At 46.7% G+C, this 19,032-nt stretch overlaps 1 protein-coding gene across 1 annotated transcript in view; it reads right to left on the reverse strand.

Annotated features, from left to right (window-relative positions):
• Positions 1 to 19,032, reverse strand: part of TOGARAM1 (TOG array regulator of axonemal microtubules 1) — a gene marked incomplete at its 5' end in the record, with an annotated part of 26,650 nt that continues 7,618 nt past the window's right edge. The window contains 20 exons of the mRNA XM_083610068.1: positions 1 to 1,249; positions 2,105 to 2,191; positions 2,534 to 2,753; positions 3,708 to 3,900; positions 4,080 to 4,201; positions 5,371 to 5,497; positions 6,571 to 6,729; positions 7,622 to 7,857; positions 9,917 to 10,022; positions 10,149 to 10,302; positions 10,780 to 10,857; positions 11,239 to 11,395; positions 12,333 to 12,511; positions 13,225 to 13,323; positions 13,762 to 13,929; positions 14,949 to 15,049; positions 15,747 to 15,979; positions 16,282 to 16,535; positions 17,163 to 17,447; positions 18,534 to 18,668. Coding sequence (XP_083466194.1) covers positions 996 to 1,249; positions 2,105 to 2,191; positions 2,534 to 2,753; positions 3,708 to 3,900; positions 4,080 to 4,201; positions 5,371 to 5,497; positions 6,571 to 6,729; positions 7,622 to 7,857; positions 9,917 to 10,022; positions 10,149 to 10,302; positions 10,780 to 10,857; positions 11,239 to 11,395; positions 12,333 to 12,511; positions 13,225 to 13,323; positions 13,762 to 13,929; positions 14,949 to 15,049; positions 15,747 to 15,979; positions 16,282 to 16,535; positions 17,163 to 17,447; positions 18,534 to 18,668 — 3,347 coding nt within the window. The 3' untranslated portion in view covers positions 1 to 995. The remainder of the gene's footprint in view (positions 1,250 to 2,104; positions 2,192 to 2,533; positions 2,754 to 3,707; positions 3,901 to 4,079; positions 4,202 to 5,370; positions 5,498 to 6,570; positions 6,730 to 7,621; positions 7,858 to 9,916; positions 10,023 to 10,148; positions 10,303 to 10,779; positions 10,858 to 11,238; positions 11,396 to 12,332; positions 12,512 to 13,224; positions 13,324 to 13,761; positions 13,930 to 14,948; positions 15,050 to 15,746; positions 15,980 to 16,281; positions 16,536 to 17,162; positions 17,448 to 18,533; positions 18,669 to 19,032) is intronic.

The raw sequence follows: 19,032 nt of genomic DNA on the forward strand, positions 1-19,032 counted from the left end.
TTTTTACAGAAATAAATCCATTTATTTTTTTAATAACATTTTGTTTTTGTGTTTCAAATGAATACAGTACTTGTAGATGGTAAAATTTCGAGAGCAGAAGGAACAACTGGCACTAGATCGCTGAGGATTGCACAGCAGGGCAGAAAACTTAACACCTTTATAAATTCTGGACAGAGATAAATTCAGTATTATTTTTTCACACTAAAATATGGAAGCTATATTCAACACGTGACATTTCTTTTAAGACATGTGTTGTTCAAAATATGTAAAAATTATTTGTTTTCTATAAATTTTGGTCAACATGCTTCATTATAACCTGTTAAAAGTTTTACAAGAGTGTGCAGATAATGATGCCCAACTGTCAAGCAGATGTCATACATCAACAGCAGCAGCAAAAGCAAGCGAACACTGCACAATCATGACTGGGACTGATTTTAAAAATACATTTTTTTCCACAAATATCACACAGAACCCTGTTCTTTATGAATGTGCCTCTCAAAAGTTTTTTCCCCCCTCCCTCTTAAGGCTACATGAGAAGACATGTCATAACATGATTTCATGATTAGAACTATTCCTATTTTTAAAATCTCATCTTCGTTAGCGCGCACACAGGGCATTGTCCCACTGAGTCTACAGAAGAGTGCAAACGAGCAGAGCTGACTTTTGCTTTCGCAAGACATCCATTCCCCAACTCCACAGAATTCTTGGGACAGCACCAGAGGGGGGAGAGTTCCCAAGCATCATACTGATTTTGGTTTCGGCCTGGGACGTGTACCAGGGGGAAGGAAAGCCCAGTAATTAAAAGCAGTCAATCCAAATCCACGTGAAAAGCACAGGCACTGTGAAGGAATGCAGCGAGAGAGAGAGAGGGAGGGGGATGCTCCACTCGACCCCACGGAAAAGAGTTTGCTGTCAGTTTTCAGTAACCTGTAGGAACTGTACTGTCCATGTAGGTGCATTTATTCATGCACACACCTGCACCTGCTCAGTCTGCTTCAGGTAGCTTGGTCAAGGAATTCTTCCAGAGTTCTTTTGATGTGGGGGGACTGGGACGAAGCTTGGATCAGCAGGTTCTGACCCATTTGTGCAAAAAGTGCTTTTGACAATTTAGCAGTGGCTGTCCGAATATTCCCGCCGGCTCCGGGCAAGGAGCCGCTGTTGGTCATGTTGCCCAGCAGGTGCCACAGGACAACCAGGACCTTCTGCTCCACGGCGTGAGGCTTGCGAGGATACAGCTCCACCACCAGCTCTGGATTCGGAACAGCAAAAACGGGGAGACAGAGAGAGAGGGGGGTAACTGGGGGTAACTGGTCACACCAAAGGCTCTCTTCCCCACCTCAAGCCTTGGCCTGCTCAACTTGAGCAAGAATGCAACTGAAAGCATGCAAACTCAGAGCATCTTCTGGAAAGGCCATCAGTTAAGCCCACGGTGCTCCAAACAAGCTTTGTGGGGAAGGGCCCAGCTCAGCAGCAGAGCACAGTGGAAGGCCTTGACTTCAATCCCCAGGTAGGGTTAGGGGAGACCCCTGCTGCCAATGCGCGTAGACAGTACAGTGGTACCTCAAGTTACATACGCTTCAGGTTACAGACTCTGCTCACCCAGAAATAGTACCTCGGGTTAAGAACTTTGCTTCAGGATGAGAACAGAAATTGTGCTCCTACGGAGCGGCAGCAGCGGGAGGCCCCGTTAGCTAAAGCGGTGCTTCAGGTCAAGAACAGTTTCAGGTTAAGAACGGACCTCCGGAACGAATTAAGTACTTAACCCGAGGTACCACTGTACTGCCATAGATGGACCAATGGCCTGACTGTGTGAGGTGGCTTTCTCAGTTCTTAAGCTTAAACTCCTGCTCTGCTTTCAGCTGTTATAATGGTGTGGGAGGTCAATGGGCTATTTCACATTCATTTTACATCCCTTAGGTTGGCAACAACCTTCCAAGCTGCCTGGCACCATCACGGACCCCGCAGAACAAACTACACCATTGCAGAGTCTCGAGTCTTTAAAGAGTCATTAAAGAGTCTCGAGCAAACAGGTCCTGCGCAAGCTCATCCTGGAAGGGCGAACTCCGGGTACAAAGGCACAGAAGCAAAGCATGAAGAGCCTTACCTGCAAGCTTCTCCGTGATGTCTTGCTTGGCTTTCCCATTCAGAAACTGGGCCTTTGTGCAGAACGGCTGAAGCAGCAGGTAGTTGTCTAGATGCAGAGGAGGGAGGGAGACAGAAAACCAACTCAATGGGAGTCCCAGGAGAGCTACATATGGGAAGCCTGGCAGAATAGCCTGGCAGGGAAGTGCACAGAATGAGGCCTTTGGAATCCTAAACACACCCACACCCATCAAAATTGGCTGGAGGCCTGCTCCAGTTTGGAATCATTCCTCCACAGCCTTGAGCGCCAGTGTGCCAACACACAATGAACAGATGCATAAACTGAGCAATGGAAAAGAGTTCTTGGTCGCTCAGCTCCAAACCTGCTGCAAATTATTTTCCGCAACCCTGTTTTCTGAAGCGTGGCTGGTAGCTGAAAAGCTCCCGTTACCTAAGTGTTGACAAAGGGCTTGGATGACGTTTGTGGCAGCGGCGTAGATGCCTGGATTCTTGGAGTTCAGGTTGTTGTCCACCAAGGCAGGTATCAGCATATTGATAATGGGGGACAGCTTCTCTTTCAGCAGAGGAATCAGGCGGTGCATCGTCTCCAGGGCCACCTGGTTGACTTTGCTGTTGGAGTCGTGCAAGCGGGACTTGAAGGCATCGAAGATCTAGACAAGAGCACAGGACCACAACAGCTGGAAGCCCCTTTCCTCACGCAGATGCAGTGAGCTGACCAGGCTCTGCATGCTGATCTAAACGCGGTTGATGCCCCAGGACAACAGCACACACATCAAGCTGCTACTCCCAACACTTGTGGGGAGGGCAAAATAAAGGAAGAGGCTGCAGACCGCTTTGGTCAGCGCGCATCCCACCATCTCCAAACACTACAGTCAGTGAAGGAGTTAGAATTCTGGGCTTCTTTTGTTCAAGAAATAGCCGATACATGAAAAACAAGTTAATGTCAGATAATCAAAAAGGAAACGGGGAAACCAGGCTCCTAAACGACCTGTTCTGCTCATTCTGCAGTGTGGGAAATTCTTACTGACCATTTTATAGAGAGCCGAGACTGAAAAGGCTAACTTGTCAAAGGCTCTGCAACACATCCATGTGCCAGGGAGAGCCCAAGCGACAGTCCCTGGTGCCTAAACCTGGTGCCCAGTCCCAGGCCATGAGGGGCCTTGGTCCAAATCCCATGGTGCAAAGGGGTGAGCAGAGCATGTGTCCAGGAGGAGGGCAGGGCGTGCAAAGTCCCATAAAGAGACCGAACACACTTGCATTTCCATGTACATTTCAGTGGTGGGGCCACAAGATGCCACACCCAATCCCTGCCCTTCCCAACTCAAGGGAGCTCTTTCCCCGTGCCCTTTGAGAACTGCTGCCAGTTGCAGTAGACGACACAGGCCTAGCTAGAACGGTGGTCGAACCCCACACACATCATTTCTCCCCCTATATAGCTGTGCTTCTACCTATGGGGACAAACAGGCTCCTCCTTTGTTTAGAGCAACCCTCCCTTTCCGCTTGGAGCCATGATATTTCCCAATTTAAATCTCCTGGTTTCTGCTCTATGGGATCCCCTGCTAGCTCCAACAAGGATGTTGAGGGCTTTTTCTTTCTACGGTTACCTTCACAATGTTTGCAACAACAAGGTCCTGGTTATTTTCTGTGTCTGCCAACAGCTGCTTGATTCCATTAATTCGATCCCGGAAATCTTTTGCGTTCAGGAGCGTCGTTATGACCTTCACGTATTCCGCACTTTCCAAGGCGTTACGGGGAGCTAATTTCCGGGGCATTTCGCGGACTTCTCTAATCTCTCTGCTGAAAAGAAGAACGTCAAGAGGTTTTGCAGCGGAACGTTCCTGCTTCTGCAGCCTTCGTAATAACTCTGGAGAAGGCCCATAGAGTTCAATAGATTCTAGAGCTACGCAGGAGAGATTCCCAACTCCTTAGCCCATGTGCCCCCCAAAAGTTTTTGAAGCAGGAAGGCACAACTGTACCTGTCGCCAGCATTGAGTGCTTCTCGCGACACAGAGGCTGATCTCGAATTGTCCATGTTGCTGGTGTGACCCCTTCTTCCGCCCTTGGCCGAGGGTGTGAGTATTGGCATCTCCCCCAGACCCTGAAATTGCATTACAAAGACAGGGAGGGTTATATCCAACTAAGTTCTATTCGGAGAAAGCCCACTAAAATGAATGAGCCCAAGATAGTCATGTCTAGAGGGTCCTGCAGGATCTGATTTCTTTCCGCAGGGCCTGTAAGACAGAGTTGTTCCGCCTGGCCTTTGGCTTGAAGCCAGTTTGATTCCCTCCCCCTCTTTCTTTTTCCTTTCTCCTCCTGTGATGAGGCTGCATTTTAATATTTTAATGTTGTATTTTAATCTTGTTTTTAAGTTGTATTCATTCAACTTGTTTTTATTATTGCTTGTTAGCCGCCCTGAGCCTGGCCTTGGCTGGGGAGGGCGGGGTATAAATAAAAATTATTATTATTATTGTTATTATTATTACAACAAACTTCAATGGGTCTTCTCTGAGTAGGATTAACGTTGGATACAACTCCAAGAGGGCATCTGGGTAAAAAATTAAGGGTAGAATTCAACATTGTGTTACTGCAAATGTTTCATCTGCACAAGCACATCAACTTGCCAGACAGAACCATCTCCCACCAAGTGCTGTTTCAGGGGTTCCCTCCACCACCCCAAGAGCGAATTTTTGGGGTGCACAAGGAAAAATATTTATGAGACATTCTCTATCTAACTGGTGGAAAGGGCATTAGTTGCAGGGTTCTAAAAGCAGGAAGTCAGTTTCTGAAAAAATCCAAGGGTCAGGAGGCTAATGTTCAGCCTCCAAGGATAGTTTCTCAAAAGCAGCAGCAAACAAGAATTGTGTCTGTTTGTAATGTAGACCAACTAATTGTCTTACAAGAGAGGGACTGCAAGCAGGACTTGTGAAAAGCTAATGAGGGAAGCCCACAGCGAGCTTCCTTACTGTCTGTGATAATTTGAACTAAGGATTGCTCCTCAGGAAGAGTATCAGATGTCACCTCTCAAAGATGGTCTAAAGTATTTCTGGATCTTGTAGGTGGGGATACGAAGGTGTCATCTAAGTGACAACCAATGAACACAGCAAAGACGAAGGTCTCTCCTGTCTGTCCGACTCTTTAAAAGAGACGCTGGAATTGTCAAGTTGGCAAAACCTTGGCAGTAGTGGTCAGTTCATCACTACTTCCAAAATCTGACAAATCTCCCCGCCTCTCGTTTTTATACACGGCGTTACATTCTTCACAGCCTACCTTCTGTCGCAGGCTGCTGACAGTCTCTTTCACGTAAGGCAAGTCCTTTGGCAGCACATACTTTTCAAGCATCTTGTCAAAGTCTGCGTGTGTCATCAAAGTGAAGAGCATCTTCCGTCCATAGTACCTGCATCCACCACAAATCAGATGAGTAGATTTACACCCATGAACATAACCCAGCGCATGTCTGTCGGGCCAGATTCTTTAGTAAAATAACAACAATGATAATGCTTGACTGAGGATACCTCAGCTCAGTCACAGACTCATTGTCTGTCTGTCTGTTCCTTTATTAAATTTGTATACTGCCCTTCACCCGTAGATCTCAGGGCTGTTCACACCTTGCCCCACCTCCCTGGGATGTACATCATGAAGCACTATAAATATATACTCTAAGTAAAGACGTCTTTCTGTAAAATGTACAGTATTATTATTATTATTATTATTATTATTATTATTAATACCGCCCTATACTCAGAGGTCTCAGGGTGGTTCACAGAACAAAATCAAAATATAAAACCACAAAATATGTAATCAAAATAAAAACAACTCAATAACATACACACACCCCATATCATATTTGTGAAGCATTTGAGGGCTCATGTTTTCTGCATTGTAGGGGGCTGGACTAGATGAACCTTGGCGTCCCTCTTCCAACAATTCCAATGGTACAATGAACCACAGGGTGGCATTCATGCTCATATCAATTATTTTGGCTTTGCTAATTATGTACATACAAAATGTATTCTCTGCACGTGTAAAAAAAAGGAGCACAAAGAGCAGCGAGATCAAAAGTTGGGAATCACGTCAATAACTGTATTTGGAGCCAGATGTCAATCAGTAATTTGCATATGGAGCCTCTAGTGATGAACCAATTTGCATGAACTTAATACGCATAAAACTGCAGCTGGAAGACAAACTGCACTTTTATGTTATGTTCTCGTTCTGAACCAGTTTAGAAATGTAGAAAACTTTCAAATGGTGTTTTCTAAAGCTTATACTGAGATTTTTCAAGCTTGAAAAATCAGCTGAAAAAAATGTGACCTGAGCTTCTTTCATTTCCTTCCCTGTCTCTGATCCATCAACTATTTCTGCCATTACATTGTCACATTTCTTCACGTGCAAAGCTAGAATCTAGGTTTCCAGACACGTTGGAGGTCACAGCATCCCATATTCCTTTTCGCTCTGCATCTGCTCACTCACCTTGTTTCTTGTGATCCGTCTTGGACAAATTTGGCTACTGCAGACAGAAGCTTGTCGGTCACATCCTTAATGCCCGACAACGCTCGGCCCGGCCCCATGTGCTCCACCACATCTGACAAGTGCTGGGCCGCACATCTTCTCACTGCTGTGTTCAAGTGGCTAATGGGAATGAGAAGAAAGGAAAACATCCGCAAGAGAGAAGTGTGTGGCTATCTGGCCTTGAAACAATGATTTTGAAAGCAGACCCTAAAAACTTCCACAGCTGCACACCAGAACCCATCCTTTAAGCTGCTGATCACAGCAATGTGGAGGTCATCTGGAGTTAAAGCAGCGGATCTGGCTGGCTGACCAATAATCAGCCCCACTCCATTCTCCCAACATAATCTGGACCAGAGAGCAGGTGCCTTGTAGGAATGCGCTGACATGAAACCTTTCACCAACCGACAGTTTTGTTCCACGCAGAAGCAGCAGCAACCAAGGAAGAACTCCTATGAATCACTGTTGCAATAAAGTGGCTCTCTCAAAGTTCTGCTGCAGGAAAGAAATACTTTTCTGAAGTGTGATGAGCGACTAGCGACTGGTTTATGTGACGGGGCTTCTGCACTCACATAGAATTTGCCTGTCCTAAATTTCTACCAAGCACACCTTTCGAAACAGCTTGCACACATTTCTAACCGGACTTCATCTCAATAGTGCTCCCGTGCAAGTCCCATTTCTTCCAGTGGAGCTCACACAGCAAGGCTTAACCACTGCTATTTATTTCATTTCATTTCTACCCTACTTTTCCTCCAAGGCCTCAAGGTGACACACTTACCCTCCCCCTCCCCCTGAGGAAGGTAAGGCTGAGAGGCAACAACTGACCGAAGGTTATATCCAATGAGTTCCATGGTCAAGTGCAGATTTGAACCCCAATCTCCCAGGTCCTAGTCCAACATTCTGGCCAGTATACTACACTGGCTCTTATTATGATCTACATTTGTTTGACAATGAAGAGGCCTACAAAGGAGCAAATAAGGAGCAGGAGAAGCTCTGAAGAGTCCCAGAGGCTCACCTTTGGCCACCGTTGATCAGAGACGAGAGCGCCCGTGCTGGTGTCACGTTGTTCACCATGGCCTTCAAGGCTTTGTCCACATCCTCCCTAATGAAGGTGTTCAGTTCCCCAGCCTTGTGCAAGAGGACTTTCACCGTGTTATCCAGTTCTTGATCCATGCTCTTTTTCAGGTAGTTGAATAAGTCCCCTAAGCAAACCACGGCAGCTCGGGAAACAACGGAACGCAAATTCTTCACCTGTGTGAAAGAAAAGACCCTGAGTCAGACGATGGTGGCAAAATGCAACGGTTGCCTTAAATCCAGACGAGACAGCAGAGGCACCGAGAATGTTTCCCTAGTCTTGAAAAAATAGTAAATTGCCTGAGCTGGACAGGGTTGTAGTCTGAGGACGCTTCTGGGTCCAGCTTTGCCACTGGAGGCCCAGTGTCTGGCATGGCAACTACAACTGATCCTTGAGTGGAAGAGCTTGACCACAGTAGTTCAGGCAACAGGGACTTCTAGGACTGGATAACTGCAAGGCACTCTATGTGGGGCTTTCCTTGTGCTTGACCTGGAAGCTACAGTTAGTGCAGAACGCTGAAACATAGCTGCTGACTGGAGTCCTTGTCAGCACGTAACACGTGTGCTCAGAGATCTGCACTGGTTGCAGATTTAGTACTGGGTGTAGCTCAAGGTGTATACTGGTATATAAAACCCTTAACAGCTTGGGAACAGTTTACTTGCAGGGTTGCCTTACCCCAAAGGGCCCACCACTAGCACTAGTTACAAGTATCACATAATACTGTGGTACCTCTGGATACGAACGGGATCTGTTCCGGAGCCCCGTTCGCATCCTGAAGTGAACGCAACCCACGTCTGCGCATCGCGATTTGCTGCTTCTGCGCATGATGTCATTTTGACCGTCTGCGCATGCGCGAGCAGCGAAACCCAGAAGTAACACGTTCCATTACTTCCGGGTTGCCGCGGAGTGCAACCCAAAAGCGCTCAACCTGAAGCAACTTCAACCCGAGGTATGACTACACACCTACACACACACACACACACACACACACACACGTGTGGTAAGCAGGTCTAGTCTGTCTAGTCTTTTCAGCACCTGCATAAAACATTTTTTGTTGAGGCAAGCCTGCATAGACATGTAAAAGCTGATGTGTTTTAATCTCTTTTTAGTTTACTGCTGATTTTAATTGTCTTTCAAATGTTTTAACCACTTATTGTTACTGATAATATTAATTTCCTGCAAACTGCTCAAAGGTTTTGTTACACTCAAGCAATATATGCATTCTGTTAAATCAACTGTTTTGTTTGCTACTGCAAAGTAACATGGCTGTCACTCTGGAATTCAGAAGCACCTGCAGCCCCAACTCAGTCCATCAGAAAATGCCAATGAAATGAGAGGGACCGAATTCGAGGACCGCCTTTGCTTAGGCTTGGTAGGCCAGAAAAGGAACAAAAAATAGTATTTTACCCACATCCCATTGACAGGCATAAAAAAGGGGCCAAGCAAAATCCCAACTTCAGTATCTAGCAAGTTACATAAAATTATCGGCTGTCCTATGTGTTGGCAAATCTAGACTGTGAATCGTGGTTAGGATTTTGCCACGTACCTATGGGACCGCCTCTCCTGGTCTGCCCCGTGGAGGACCTTAAGGTCCACAAATGACAACACTTTGAGGTCCCAAGTCGCAAGGTGGTTAGATTGGTCTCAACTAGGGCCAGGGCCTTTTCAGTTCTGGCCCCGACTTGGTGGAACGCTCTGTCCCAAGAGACTAGGGTCCTGCGGGACTTGACATCTTTCCGCAGGGCCTGCAAGACGGAGCTGTTCCACCTGGCCTTTGGTTTGGACTCAGTCTGACCCTTATGTTTCCCTCCCCTTATGGCTTTGATCTATGGGTTACTATTAAAATGAGGCTGAATTTAAAATTGTATTTTAACCAGTATTTTAAACTGGTTTTTTTCTCCCCCCCCCAATTATGTTTTTATTGTAATTTTATTGGTGTTAGCCGCCCTGAGCCTGGCTCTGGCCGGGGTATAAATAAAAGTTTATTATTATTATTATTATTATTATTATTATTATTATTATTATTATTATTAGAAGTAACAAGCTGAATGAACAATCAAACTATTAGATAAAGGCTTGAGGGGAGGTAAAAATGAGGCAGGTGTAGAAGGAGCCGAGATGCCAATCACAAAAAAAGGCAAGCGGCTGCAATGCTACACCCACTTCAGTGCTCCCCTCAAAGCCATCAGCCAAGAAATTGCAGGAAAAGATCTAGATAGGAGAGGTGAGGTTAACCTCCTGAACAACAGCCAGGCTGGTTTCGTGCAGCTTTGCCGTCAAGACATCAGGGTGGTAGGCAGAGAGGCACCTGATCCAGTTCAGGCCTTCAATCTTCTTCTCCCTGTGTTTGAAAACGGAAAGAACACAAAGCTATGCAAGCAGCACAGGGCGGACGTCAATTCTAATTGCTGATTGCATGACAGAGTCAATAAAAATAAAGAAGAGAAAGATAACCTGGGACACATACCAGTCGTCTTCCGCGAGGTAATGCAGGGCTTCCGAAAGAGCAAGTTCAGGTTTAGGGAAGGGTCTCAGTTCGGAGGGTTCCATTATCTCTGGACTGTGCATGACAGACAGCACCCGGTCTTTCAGCTGCATTCGTGGACCTGGAGAGACTTCCCCTGCAAGCATTGCCCAGTTGGTGATTCAAAAGTGCAATGGGACTAGTAGCACATGACGAGCATGTGGCTGCATAGGCAGAGCAACCAGAGGCAGCCCCAGCCCCAGGGATGGGCAGATGTTCCCAACGGTAGAAGAAGAAGAAGAGAAGAGTTTGGATTTGATATCCCGCCTTTCACTCCCTTTAAGGAGTCTCAAAGCGGCTCACATTCTCCTTTCCCTTCCTCCCCCACAACAAACTGTGAGGTGAGTGGGGCTGAGGGACTTCAGAGAAGTGTGACCAGCCCAAGGTCACCCAGCAGCTGCATGTGGAGGAGCGGAGACGTGAACCCGGTTCCCCAGATTACAAGACTACCGCTCTTAACCACCACACTGGCTCTCAAGCAACCTTTCTGAAGTAGAAGCAACCTATCTGAGACGCCCCACAATACGCGACACGGCAACAGTCTCTTTTTTATATCTGAGCTGTGAAGTCTCACCTGATTCTAGCAAGACCGAAGGCTGTGCCCTTTTTACACTTGACATTCTCTTCAACAGAGGACTGAAAGCAGCATTTCCTGAGGGCAAAGAACCAGATTTCATTAACAGCACATCTCCATAAGTTACTTAAATCACAAGCCTCTTTTAATCTTTGTACAGCCCCCAGACGATTTAGAAAAACAAGTGCTACGCACACCCCAAACCACACCAGAAAGAAATCCAATTTGGAGTAAGAAACAGAGCTCAATGGATCTTAAAGCCCTGTTGCTTTCAGTGTTTCATCCTTCCTTTGCGATCTGCACACAGAGACCAAGCAGCCTGCCAGAGGAAGAAAGGCCTCTCCCTCCATGCACAGCACAGAAATAAGTGATGGAGCTGGACTTGCAGGTCAGTGACTTTCACAGGTGCATTTACAAGGTGGAATTGCAAGAGCAGTTAAAAACAACAACTTGGCTTACTGGTTTCGGTTGTCTTCTTCTCCGATTCATTGTGCTTAAGCAGTTCCCAAGTGTGCGATTCCTTTCTTTCAAGATCTCTAACTTCCTGATATTCTTTTTCTTCTCTCTTCTTCTGTCTCATCTTCTCCCGGGCAGATTTGGATAAGGCAACTTTCATCTGCATAGAACAGGAAAGTGTACTTTTTTATATATTTTTATACCCACCCTATCAAAAAATATCAAGGTGGCATACAATGTTAAAACAAAAATTGATGCCAGGCTCATAAAAAAATAAAATAGCTATGAAGGACCGTTGGCATAAAAAGTCTTCAAGAGACATCTGAAAGTCAAAATTTCTGAATATTATTGGTGGATTCTTCAGCAGTCTGACTTCATTCCTGGAGGCCAACAATATCTTAATGGATGAAGTGACATAGCACTTCAGTGAGAAACAGAACAAGTGCCCTTTCCCTCACAATAATTTCCTCATCTTTTCAAACACACACACACACACACACACACACACACACACACACACACCATTTTGGTACTCAACATTTCCACAGCAGAAAACAGGATGATTCAAGAAACAGTCATGCAAATAACACCGTGGCTGCAATGTTAACTCTGATGCACTTTGCAAGACGCTGCAGATGCATCTGAGTGATCAGCTATTGAGAGGTCAACAACTGCTAAGAGAATGCAGATGGCTGTAGCACATACTTTAGCGCAAAGGAGAAATGAACAAAAGTGAAAAGTAGTCTGCTAACCAGAGTTAAGAATAAAATAGGGCCTCGCTCAGCATTATCTAGCCTAGTGAAGAAAAGGTTGTGCTTTATTGTTTAAACTTGCTGGAACCTTTTAGGATAACAGAATGGGATCATGCTGGCACTTGTCACTGTGCCCCAGTATGCATCAGGAACTATCTGCAATTCGTTCCTGAGCCCATTATCTGTAGGCGCATTTCTGGCCACATGCAACATCTTAACACATTAAACAACATCAACAAGAACAAAATGCGATTGTAGCAACCGTGGCACACGGGTGCCTTATGCATTTTCAGAAAGCTCGTCTTTGTGACAGTCCCCCTTCTGCAACGTATTTTCCATTCTTACATCTCTTTCGTTTTCCACATCAAAATAAAGTGCAGGGTTCTGCTGTTGGACGGCTCTCCCGTAGATCCCGGAAAGCGGCTCCATGCTTTGCTTGAACGAAGGTGCATCTCCATTCTCCATGGAGAATATCAGGGACTGGCCGTAACTTAGTGGAGCCGAAGGCGGGCTTCCAAACACTCCTAAAAAGACATATATGGCTCATTGCGTTATCGTGAAAGATCTAACACACAATGAATCCCCCCCCCCCGGCATACATTATTTCTTTAAACACAACCATTTTATGCACAGGTTTAAACAAGGAGACGACAGCACCAAGGGCATTCACAGGAACTGTTTTCTTTTCTACGTTTCTTTGCCTCTTTTATCGCCAGCAGGAAAAGGGAAGCATAGCTACCATTTGCTCAGCAAGCAATGTTTACACAGGACCATGTGACTTCCCACTCCAACAAAAACATATACAAGGGAGTTGGGTGGGGGAGAAGGATGATAAAGCAAAATACATTTTAAGCCTTCCTGATAATTCTATTTATTATTTATTTATTAATGAAATTTATATCCCTCTCTTTTCCCCACAAACGAGTCCAGGCTGGCAAAAGCGATGAAACATCTTAAGAACATGCCGGATGCAGACTGGGGATTTTAAAGGGCTATTGAAAAAGGAAGATCTTCAGTTGGTGCTGAAAAGGCAACAGAGACGGCGCATGTCCGATATTCAAGGGGAGAGACAACACTAAAGGCCCAATTCCTCCATCGGGTGGAGTGGACCGCCTGACAGGATGGTTTCTGAAGGAGGCCCTGCAGAGCCCAGTGACTGACTGGCTGCAGAAGGGGTGAGACAATCTTTCAGGCAGCATAAGAAGCACTGTAATCAAGAAGCGCTTGTTCGAAATACCTTTTCCAACAATGACTACAGAGTCTTCTGACAAGGCACTCGGTGAAATGAAGTCTAAGCTAGTTAGCTGCTGTAAACTCGAAGTGGGCCCTGTAAACCCTAAAAAAACAAACAAAAACCGGGTGTTAAGACTACTAAGTTATTTGTGCTTTGCATCCATGACATTGAGAAAGTTCCCTTCTGGTTTTACATTTGATATCAACAGCCGAAACCAGTGGATCCAGGACACAAGGTAGGCCTCCACTTACCCTCTGGAGCCTTATTCAAAGACAGAGAAGCTCTTACGGAGGACCTGGATGCCTACTGCAGCACCACACAGCTCTGGATCAGGTCCAAAGCGTGTGCCGTCACTCCCATCCCCCCCAGAAAAATTCCTCCAGTTTAACCTTAAAATGAAAAGCTAGATTCTACCACATCTGAAGGTAGCACTTTACTCTCTCTTTCTCGCACACAGAGCATCAGAAAGGAAGACTAAGAGAGGATTCAGGCCCAAATTTAGAGGAATAGAGTAGAAGCCCCTCCCTTCCACCTGCTCACCTTTGGTGGATTTACAGTGCCTTTGGTGCTCTTTACTCTGCCCTTTAAGGATGGCGGGCGATGCCACTTTCTGTCTGTCCTCTTCATAATCTCCTGATCCGTTCCCGTAGCTCAGGCGCTGGCCGCTGATGCTCACGCTGGAAGCCGCTTTTTCATGAAACATTATCCCTGGAAGGCAGAATCCACAGCAAATTGTTCCCAAGAGCAACACAGGAAGCCGTCTAATTTTGCAAATGCCACAGTCCCAAGCTGGCCAGAGTGTGAATTCTGCGTGTACAAACTGTTTGCAGGAGGTATGCCTGCCTGGCGATTTTTTGCCACAACCCGGTGAAAAGAGTTAACACGTGTATGATATGGGCTTTGGGAGACAGTTCAAGGAAAACTGGAATTTATGTCTCAGTACATGTTTGGGAAAGTAGCAGGACATCCAGTAGGTAATGTGGCTGGGGTAGAAAACTTTCCACAACTATGTTTTTCTGAAAGAAAAGTTTCTGGTTCTAGAAACATTGCTTCATAAAATTGATCCAATACCAGCCAAACACCAAGTCAAAGTTTTTAGTAACTTCTTTCAAGCAAATCTCACAAAAGCATGTATATTTATGTACAGTCATTCTAGGACATCAAAATTAATATGCTGACAGTTTGCAGTGCCTTTATTTTCTTAACGTGTAGAGTCTTCAAATATTTATAAGATTGTTTCGACCCCTCCCAGCAATACAGTTGAGTCACATCATATGTGCATTGTATTTACGCAAATTCAACTTTACACGCCCAGCTGCAGCTCCATTCCAGCCTTTTTCTTCTGCCTGCATCACTCGCTGCCCACTTTCCTCCTCCCATCTCTGCCTGCTGCCTCCATCCTTTCTGGGGGTCACTACATGGGGAGGAGGGGAGCCAGCAGAGACATGGAAGAGGCTTCCCTTCCTTTCCTGGCCAATGAAAACGTAATTTTTGCTATATGCATTTTCACATATTATGTCCAACCTTTAGAGCCCAACCTCCACATATGAGGCAACCTGATTGCAAATCCACATTAAAAAGGTAGCTGGGTCTATGGCTGCTGCCTGCCCACCCTCTTTCAATGACCCGGAAGGTCAACAAAGGGAGACCCACTGGAGCATCTAGAGACACTGCAAAAAGAACAACTCCATTAAATCCACCCTATCCTTATGTGTCCTACAGACTACCTGTGGTGGGACTCTGTTCCACGGTTATGGGACCCCGATTCCGTGTTGGTGAGAGCTTCATTGGCTGGGAGTTACCTCCAAGGAGAGGGAATATGTCCGACCTGTGGCAGCAAGAAAGGCACTTTTGTTAACTCGCTCCTACCCTGCACAAAGTGCTCCAGCTTTCACTATTACTCATCCGAGAGAATTAGCAGGAAAGAACCAGCTCTCCGAGGACCGAGAATACACGGGAAATGGAGCAACTTTTTCACACGGCCCAGAAACACCATCCCTCCAAATGGGTGTTTCACTGCGCACAGAAAAGCCACTAAGAGCAGCTCCCAGCACCCGGAAGAAGGATGGCAAGTTCAAGTTTCTCTTTCAACATGCCTTCTAAAGCCTTTATCCCAGTTGGCGTCTGCCTTGGATATGAACTGCTTCTATGCACGTGCTGTTGTTTTAACTGTTGTTTATAGGAGTTCAAATGAGGGACAAGGAGCACAAACCACCAAGCCTTGACTGGAGAATGGCACCCAGGAGGCTTCAGCAAGCGCATATTCTGGAGCACTGGCATAACACCTCCATCAGTGCTCAGCAACCCTTGAAGTCACCAAAAGAAAGCAAGGACTGCCCCTCCACAGCTCAGTGACTGAACACTTGCTTTGAATGCATGAGGGCCCAGATGGTTCAGTCCCCCGCATCACCACTTCCAGGAAAAGGCCCAGATGGGACAAGGAAACCTCCCCTTTCCCCCACCCCCAAGCCATGGGCTGTGGATTCCCCCCTTGATTCCCCCCTCATGCTATGAATGACACGCACATTGTTCTCATTCCCTGAGGGGCTGTCGAAAGCGGGGATGTCACGGACTCCTGGCTATACACCCCACTTTCGCTGTAGGAGCTGGTGCTTGGGGACGACAAGCAAGAAGGAGACTCGGAGGTCAGGTCGAGTTTCAGGACAGAGTCTGGACTTTCAAGGTCGGAAGTGCTGCCGTTCAGCTTTGCCCTCTTTTTGGCGGCGCTGTTACGTAAGGAGCGGAGAGAACTCTGCATCTGAAAAGAAGGGAGGAGACGTGATCCCAGCTGGACGCTGTGAGGAAGTGCAAGTGTGAGGTTACAGAACTATTTGCTGCCTGCCTACGATTGGATACTGGAGTGAGGAGCAGGAATTTTGTTTAAAAGATGCATCATCCCATCTCTCCCCCTGCAGTGCCTATGATAAGAAAGCAACATGGAATACAGAAACTACAAACAAACCTGTGTTGGCCACGTGTATACATCCTATGGAAAGCCCAGGAAAATAATTTTGCTATTCACCCTTTCTTAACAGTAAAAGCAGCACACTGAGCCCCCACCTCTTCCTCATCCAGCTCCTTTTCACTGACATTCAGCTCTGAAAGATCGATGGCCAGCTTCCTGTCCCTCTCATTCAGCCAGATGTCTTCCGGCTCCCCGTTCTTGTGTCTTTCCACTCTGTCAGGTAAGGGACTGAGGCCCCTGCTGGGGATGGGAGGCACTGGTTTTGTTCCACTCAGGCCTCTCCGCGAAGCCGGCGATCTCACAAAGGCAGGTTTCAGCTGAATGGGAGGCGTATCCTGTGGCTTTCCCTCTGCATCAGAAACACATGCAGAGAGAACGCACGTTCAGAACATTTTAAAAGCAGAGTTTTTATATATACAGACGGGAATGACATTCTGCACTACTGATGCACAGTCCACACTGGCTTTTAATATTGTTTCCTAGATATGATTCCAGGTGCTGGTTTTGACCTATAAATCCCTCAACGACTTGAGCCCTGCAGAACCCGAGACGTCTTCTTCCCCCACTTGTCACAATGCCAGTTACTCACAGGACTGTGAAACTCCCTTTCTCTGGAATTTGCCAACTCCTGAAGCTACAGCCCCTTTCTAGAGGCAAAGAAAGATCCCCCCTATTTGGGCAGACGCTTAGTGACTGATCAGTAACATGTAAAGGAAGTGTGTGTGGGAAGCAGTGTGCAAAGGAGAAACGCAGAGATTTCGATGGTGGTCTGCTTCTTGCCAGTGCTGACCTCAGCCTCCCTCCTCCCTCCTGGGCCCCCCCAGGAAGACACCCCCCCCTTGCTGGAGCCTGGGTTGCAGCAGGGTGAGGTGACACCTTCCTTTTGCTTCTCTTTTCGGCTTTGGCAACCCTTCCTTACCAGGTTCAGCACACATTACTGGAGACTGCATCAAGCTATCTCCACCAGGGCTCGTACCTGCGTCCTCTCCGGCCATCGGGCTGGAAAACTTCTTCTGATGACTAGGTTTTGGAAGCCCTTCGAAGCTCTTCAGAGGCCAGGAATTAGAGAAGTCTTGTGACTTCTTGAGCGAGTCCGCAGGAGGGGAGGTGTGCTTTGGACTGTGCCTGGGCGATGAGAATGGGTAGGACGGAAGGATGAAAGCTCCTTGGCTGGGGTGGGAGCCCAGGAGAGGCGGAGCATGCTCAGGTGGGCTGCAGAAGGTCCGCTGAGGCTTGCTGGTGAAACTGAGGCTGGCACACACTGGTTGGGAGGGGAAAAGAGATGCACAATCCCGGTTAAAGAAGCAGGAAAGGAAACGCAACCATTTAAAACTATTCCTAACCTGTCTGATAACCAATCTTCAAGCACCAGTCACACAGAGAGATTTTCCTTGAAGTCATAAGCATATAAAAAAGGACACGTTACTTTGCTTAACTGATGGTCTGTGACATACAAACGGGTCCTGCCACTTTGGCTTCACGGGCATAAATAATTCTGCATAATTTATTCCTTCTCTGCCCCCTACTGCAGATGTAATTCTGCACTATAGGTTTGGTGAATAAGCAGCTGGTCTGGAGCAAGAACCAGGGGTTCTGTGCCCAAGGCTGGCTAAATGAGCTGGGCTCCATACTTTCCTCATGCTCTTTGCCAGTGTTCCTGCTTCCTAACAAGCAAAAGAAGAAAAAAAGGCGCTGCAGCTACATCACTGGGTACTCACTGCTTGCAAGGGCTCACCATTCATTTCAGAGGAGGAAACTGACCCATACATGCATGCACTGAGCTTTGACCTTAAAGGGCTTCAGAACATAATGAGTCCTATTATTATTGCTACAATTCTGCGGTCATGCACATGTTCTGTGCACCTCAGGTTAAAGATGTCAGACAGCAGAAAGCCAGGAAAGACTTCTGCTCATGGCCCGGAAAACCGTTGCAAGTGCTTTGCCAGTTTGAAGAAGAAGAGGAGTTTGGGTTTGATGTCCCGCTTTATCACTACCCGAAGGAGTCTCAAAGCGGCTAACATTCTCCTTTCCCTTCCTCCCCACCAACAAACACTCTGTGAGGTGAGTGAGGCTGAGAGACTTCAGAGAAGTGTGACTGGCCCAAGGTCACCCAGCAGCTGCATGTGGAGGAGCAGAGACACGAACCCAGTTCACCAGATTATGAGTCTATCGCTCTTAACCACTACACCACACTGATTCTTGGTTGAACCAATAATCTGGATCAACACAAGCCATCCTCTTATATGCTTTGCAACGCAGATCTGACCCGTCCAACAGAGTGCTACAGGGCACGCTGGAATGGGTCTGGCATGCACAAATGCTTAAAAGATGGTCATTCTACAAATACCTTTATCTTGCCAGGGGTTGCTCAGTCCTAGAAACTGCAGATCAGAATCCACACTGCCGCTCTTCCCGCGAGTGTGAGAGAAACCAAGCAACCCGCATTTTCCTGGAATATGAGGCTGATGAGAGGCCATCACACCTTTCAAGCAAAAAAGAAAGGGCAGTCAAGTATGCTTCCATAAGCACTGACACTTTAAAGCAACTTTAGCAAGCAAAGAGACCACACACAGAGACACGCAAGCACACAGCCCCTCTTCTGGGATTTCACACACTTCCTTGGGGACTCTGGAATGTCCCGTGAGCGTTCCCAGCACCATGTGTGAAGAAGCTCCCAAGGCAACCTTACAACAAGCTTTCTTCATGTGCACAAGGCAGACTTAATTTAACTGGCAAGATGCGGAAAAGACAAGAGTTCCTTTTCCTTGGTGCACAGCAGTTTCTCCTAAGTACTTTTTGCCCTAATCGATCCAGGACAGGGAAAGATAAAAATCAAAAGCAGCCCT

This window comes from Podarcis filfolensis (genome assembly GCF_964270895.1).
Source record: "Podarcis filfolensis genome assembly, chromosome: 1".
In the NCBI taxonomy this organism is placed as follows: Eukaryota; Metazoa; Chordata; class Lepidosauria; order Squamata; family Lacertidae; genus Podarcis; species Podarcis filfolensis.